The sequence below is a fragment of the Petromyzon marinus genome, chromosome 21 (assembly GCF_048934315.1).
Source record: "Petromyzon marinus isolate PM22_M1 ecotype Great Lakes invasive population chromosome 21, UKy_Petmar_22M1.pri1.0, whole genome shotgun sequence".
Classification (NCBI taxonomy): Eukaryota; Metazoa; Chordata; class Hyperoartia; order Petromyzontiformes; family Petromyzontidae; genus Petromyzon; species Petromyzon marinus.
Window position 1 is genome coordinate 3154968 of NC_133687.1, and position 6558 is coordinate 3161525.

The 6558-nt window shown below is 47.6% G+C and overlaps 1 protein-coding gene across 1 annotated transcript; it reads left to right on the forward strand.

Annotated features, from left to right (window-relative positions):
• The first annotated feature begins 4253 nt into the window (after nucleotides 1-4253).
• Nucleotides 4254-6158, forward strand: LOC116944499 (trace amine-associated receptor 365-like). The gene has a single exon (XM_032958157.2). It carries the CDS (start codon nucleotides 4254-4256, stop codon nucleotides 5358-5360), a length of 1107 nt encoding a protein of 368 aa, XP_032814048.1. The 3' UTR covers nucleotides 5361-6158.
• Nucleotides 6159-6558: the final 400 nt, after the last annotated feature.

The window sequence follows — 6558 nt, forward strand, 5'->3', positions numbered from 1 at the left end:
GGGAGTCTATGGGTCTCTATGCTAGTCACTGTGTCTCTATGTGAGTCTATGGGTCTCTATGCTAGTCACTGTGTCTCTATGGGAGTATATGGGTCTCTATGCTAGTCAATGTGTCTCTATGGGAGTCTATCGGTCTCTATGGGAGTCTATGGGTCTCTATGGGGGTCCATGAGTCTCTGTGTGAATCTCTCGGTCTCTATGCTAGTAACTGTCTCTATGGGAGTCTATGGGTCTCTATGGGAGTGTATGGGTCTCTATGCTAGTCACTGCGTCTCTATGGGAGTCCATAGGTCTCTATGGGAGTCTATCGGTCTCTATGGGAGTCTATGGGACTCTATGCTAGTCACTGGGTCTCTATGGGAGTCTATGGGTCTCTATGCTAGTCAATGTGTCTCTATGGGAGTCTATCGGTCTCTATGGGAGTCTGTGGGTTTTTTGGCAGTCTGTGGGTCTCTTTGGGAGTCTGTGGGTCTCTATGGGAGTGTATGGGTCTCAATGGGAGTCTATGGCTCTCTATGGGAGTCTGTGTATCTCTATGGGAGTCTGTGGGTCTCTATAGGAGTCTATGGGTCTCAATGGGAGTCTATGGGTCTCTTTGTGAGTCTATGTGTCTCTATGGGAGTCTATGGGTCTCTATGGGAGTCTATGGGTCTCTATTGGAGTCTATGGGTCCCTATGCTAGTCACTGTGTCTCTATGGGAGTCTGTGGGTTTTTTGGCAGTCTGTGGGTCTCTTTGGGAGTCTGTGGGTCTCTATGGGAGTGTATGGGTCTCAATGGGAGTCTATGGGTCTCTATGCGAGTCTGTGTGTCTCTATGGGAGTCTGTGGGTCTCTATAGGAGTCTATGGGTCTCAATGGGAGTCTATGGGTCTCTATGTGAGTCTATGTGTCTCTATGGGAGTCTATGGGTCTCTATGGGAGTCTATGGGTCTCTATGGGAGTCTATGGGTCCCTATGCTAGTCACTGTGTCTCTTTGGGAGTCTGTGGGTCTCTTTGGCAGTCTATGGGTCTCTATGGGAGTCTATGGGTCTATATTGGAGTCTATGGGTCTCTATTGGAGTCTATGGGAGTCTATGGGTCTCTATGGCAGTTATTATTTTAGTGTTGTTGCATTCACGGTTGCTGAACGCAAGTGAACTGCGCTCCGAAACCGACCACCCGAGTTCGCTTCCCAACCACGGCCAACATCAGTGGTGAATGATATCTGCCGACCTGATAACACCGACCTGGCTATCCCCTAGATCCACTCAGTCTTAAATGAGTACCTGTTGAGTGGTGCTGACCACATCCACCCCATCGTGCGCCGTGCAGGCCCTCAAGGGCGCAGGCTATTTACGTATGGGATACATTCCTGAGAACTGCTACTTAACTCGAAATCACTTAAAGCGAAATCTGCTTTCCTATAGACGCAATGTTGAAATCAGGGGTTGCGTTCCGAGCCGATATTTTTTCCGTGAGAGAAAAGAAAACGCGTGACTAAACATCGTGGAGTGCACACGAATGCACATGATTATGAGCTAACGTACATTTTAACCCAGTGATAATAAAAAAAAAACAATAATTCGATGGAAAAAAAAACCTGGCCGGAGATGGTTGAAGAGCTTGATGATCGAGGCCATGTTGTGGTTGGGTCACGCGGACGAAGAAGGGGCAGAATGGTCTGGCAGCTCTTCATCTGACAATGAATCTGGACCCACGGGGAGGGGCTCCATGGTGGATAGGAGATGTTAACTACCTCACCTGGTATACAGGAGGTCGTGAGTTCGATCCCGACCCTGACACCTGCTGTGTATTTGGAGTCTGCGTCTCTCTCTAATCATCACGGTGGCTGGGAGATGTTAACTACCTCGCCTGGTGTACAGGAGGTCGTGAGTTCGATCCCGACCCTGACACCTGCTATGTATTTGGAGTCTGCGTCTCTCTCTCACTCTCTCTCATCATCACCACGGTGGCTATGAAATGTTAACTACCTCGCTTGGTATACAGGAGGTCGTGAGTTCGATCCAGACCCTGACACCTGCTTTATATTTTAAGTTTGCGTGTCTCTTTCCCCGTGGTCCCGTGGATTTGTCCCTGGCCCTCCGGATGATGCAACTGATTGTGGTGACGGTGCTTATGGTCACTACAATGATTTATGGCTGCATCAACCCCTCCCTCTGGTCTTCGCACCTGATTGGCTCACAGTGACGACATCACATTGACCCACACCTCTATTTAAGACCAAAACAGGATGGACGATTTCTCCACAATTCTGGCTGTCGCCTAATCATGCTGGTTGTTGTTGTAATCACCAACACACAACCGGCTAGTGCTGAACCCGTCAATAGTTATATTCTTAGTTCTTTCGGTAAAGTCACGTTGAAGGGAAACAATAAAATAATACAATGTATATATAAAACAATAAAAATTCTCACGACACACCTGATGACGACCGTTTGTGTTATGGTCGAAACGTCGTGAGAATGTTTTTTATTGTTTTATATATATTTTATTATTTTATTGTTTCCATTCAACGTGACTTTACCGAAAGAACTAAGCATATGAATTACTGCAGTCACGAAAGCTTTAAACCGTAAATAGTTGTCACGTTTTGTTTACGTGACAAACCATTACTAATTGGCTGTGTCAGGGTGGGTGGCGGGTTTAACGACACAACATTTATATTTATGCGATCTAACCCCAAAACGAAACTCCTCTCTCTTATCGGTGATTTCCATGTTCGACTCATAAACCAAAAAGCCCTGAGTTCAAACCCGCGGGCGCGGGAGCCCTCGGCACATCATCACTCCTGGGGTTGTATAAAGCGAGTAGGGTACCAACTTGTGGACTCTCAACAGTCGATGCATTTATTGAGTACATTCGCCATCCCGTCTCTCCGCCATAGTCAACGTGGAATTTTCTAACCACCGATGTTTTGGTGAAAACCCAAAATAAAAGCCCCCCCCCCCCCGATTCGCGACTTTTGAGATTCCCATTTTGGCGAAAACATTTGTATTTCTTGAGCCGCAAATGCGAGAGAGGCAACACGTCCTCTGGGGAGATGGAGCAATGGAATCGTGGTGGAATGCGTGGATCATCAAATCACAGGATCGCGAGGGATGGAGGAGGTGGCTTATTTTGACTTATGATAGTCCAAATAAGCCAGGAATGACGAAGAATCTATGTCATGGCTTTGTAAACGCTATTATTGTACTTTATTATACACGATTGGTAGTTTATTCAATATGATTAAATGTGCTGTTGTATTCGTATATGTAAAACGTTGAATTTTCGATTTTTTTTTGGTGCTATGAATGTCAAAATTAAGGGGGCCACTTTGCTGAGTTTTCATTTGTGGCCAGGTCGCTTTTGAAAAATAAGTTCATACCTCAGTGGGCTTTGCCTGATAGGATGGGGATGGTTTCTTTTGATGTGTTTAACCTTTCTTGTACTATGTATTCCGATCGTGTCTTTGTAACCGTTTGTTGTTGTAACGTTCTTACCCGCCCATACTGAGGACATCTGTGAAAAAAAGAGCTTCATAGCTCATCGGATTCCTCCAGTATGCATCAACATAGTCCCTCATTATATCATTGCTTCTCTGGGGGGGGGGGGGGGGGGAATCGGTCTCGACTCGCATCGTCTCGACTTACGGCACCTTTCCTTGGGTACGTAGCAGGACGCATCTCGGGAGGCCCGCCAGTGTTTGTTTGAATACAGAGACAGTTGAACTTGAATGTTCGGGTGTGAATCGTCTCAAGTCTTCGTCTTACAAGTCTTTGAATCCTCCGTGCTGTTTCTTATTTGTCGTAATGAAGCTCCGTGTCGCCTCCATCAGGGTGAACGCGGTGGAGTCATGCACGATAATTGTCTGTTTGCACGTCGATCCATACTTTGCACGGCACTGTGTATCTTATTAACGTGTGTTTGTTTTTTTACGTCATGCTACTCTTTCGACTTGTTATCAGCAGACACCCGTGTGTGTGTGTGTGTCAGTTGGGAGCGGTGGTCGAGCGGCTGACACGCTGTGCTACAAACCCGGAGACCCAAGTTCCAATTCCCGCTCACGGCCACTATCTGGGCCCTCCCCGAGGTCGACTCAGCCTCAAATGAGCATCTGGTGTGATGTAAAAAAAAAAACGCCACTGGGGAGACAAAGGCGGCCGGGCGTAGCGCTGCCCACCCACTCCCTCGGAATCACACGGGGTGACCTTTTGCCTCGTCTTGTCAGTCGCGAATCTCCACGTCGTCATCCCACAGGCGTCCAAAGGCCATGCCGAACATCACCACCACCAGCACCACCAGCAGCAGCAGCGTCGCCGACGCCGCGCGGCATTGCGTCGACTTCCACGGCTACAACTGCACGGGCCCCAGCCTGGCGGAGCACAGCCGACCCGTGGTCCTCGTCGTCATCAGCGTCTTCATCGCCGCCACCATCCTCAGCAACCTGCTCATCATCAGCTCGGTCGCCTTCTTCCGCCAGCTGCAGACTCACACCAACATCCTGGCGCTCTCGCTCGCCGTCTCCGACTGCTGCATCGGCGTCCTGGTGATGCCCCTGCGCATGATGGGCACCGTCTACAACTGCTGGTACTACGACTACAGCTTCTGCAACGTCTTCTACTTCGTCGACTACACCCTCTGCAACTCGTCCATCTTCCACCTGAGCTGCATCGCCTACGACCGCTACGTGGCCATCTGCGACCCGTTGCGCTACACGCAGCGCGTCACCGACCGCGCCCTCGTGGCGATGTTGCTCGTCTCGTGGCTGGGCGCGGCGCTCTTCACCTCGCCGAGCCTACTGAGCTTCAGCCCCCAGCTCGCGCCCAGCAGCATCGAGAGGGAGGGCTGCCCCGACGACTGCCTCTTCAGCGTCGACGTCTCGCTGCACTTCTTCTACGGCGCGAGCCCATACTTCATCACCATGCTCGTCATCATGGCCGTGTACGCGCGCATCTACCACGTGGCGCGCAAGCAGGCGCGCCAGATCAAGGCAGCCAGCAGCAGCAGCAGCAAGGTTCAGCAGGTCGGTGGTGGTGGTGGTGGTGATGGTGGTGATGATGGTGGTGGTGGTGGTGGCAGCGAGCAGCAGAGGGTGAGCAGCATGCGACGTGAGCACAACGCCACGGTGACTCTGGGCAGCATCATCGCGGTCTTCTTCCTCTCGTGGCTGCCCTTCTTCATCATCGTGCTCGTGTTCCCCTTCGTCGGCAACTTCGACGTCGAGTACGAGGTGGCCACGTGGATGGGCTACATCAGCTCGGCCGTCAACCCGCTCCTCTACGCCTCCTTCAACCGCCAGTTCCGCGGCGCCTTCCGCAAGATTCTGAGCCTCACCATGTTCCGGGCCGGGGCCAGGAACGCCAAGTTGTCCGAGTGAAATGAGCGGGAGATTCACGCCCCTCGCCCCCCCCCCCCCAAGCCACTATATACTACACTATACACTACACTATACACTACACTATACACTAAACTATACACTACACTAGACACTATACACTACACTATACACTACACACTACACTATATACTACACAATTATACACTACACTATATAGTACACAACTATACACTACACTACTATATACTACACTATACATTACACTATACACTACACAACTATACACTACACTATACACTACACAACTATACACTACACTATACACTGCACAACTATACAGTACACAACTATACAGTACACAACTATACACCACACAAATATACACTACACTATACAATACACTATACACTACACAACTATATACTACACTATCCACTACACAACTATATACTACACTATCCACTACACAACTATATACTACACTATCCACTACACAACTATACACTACACTATACACTACACTTTACACTACACTATACACTACACTATACACTACACTATACACTCCACTGTACACTACACTGTATACTACACTATACACTACACTATATACTACACTATACACTACACAACTATACACTACACTATACACTACAAAACAATACACTACACTATACACTACACTATACACTACACTATACACTACACAACTATACACTACACAACTATACAGTACACAACTATACACTACACTATACACTACACTATACACTACACAACTATACACTACACTATAAACTACACTATACACTACACTATACAGTACACAACTATACAGTACACAACTATACAGTACACAACTATACACTACACTATACACTACACTGTATACTACACTATACACTACACTATATACTACACTATACACTACACAACTATACACTACACTATACACTACACTATACACTACAAAACAATACACTATACACTACACTACTATATACTACACTATACATTACACTATACACTACACAACTATACACTACACTATACACTACACTATACACTGCACAACTATCCAGTACACAACTATACAGTACACAACTATACAGTACACAACTATACACTACACTATACACTACACTATACACTACACAAATATACACTACACTATACACTACACTATACACTACACTATACACTACACAACTATATACTACACTACACTATCCACTAC

Bases quoted from the DNA above. Each gene is read 5' to 3' on its own strand.
- LOC116944499 (XM_032958157.2), top strand. From the start codon at position 4,254: ATGCCGAACATCACCACCACCAGCACCACCAGCAGCAGCAGCGTCGCC.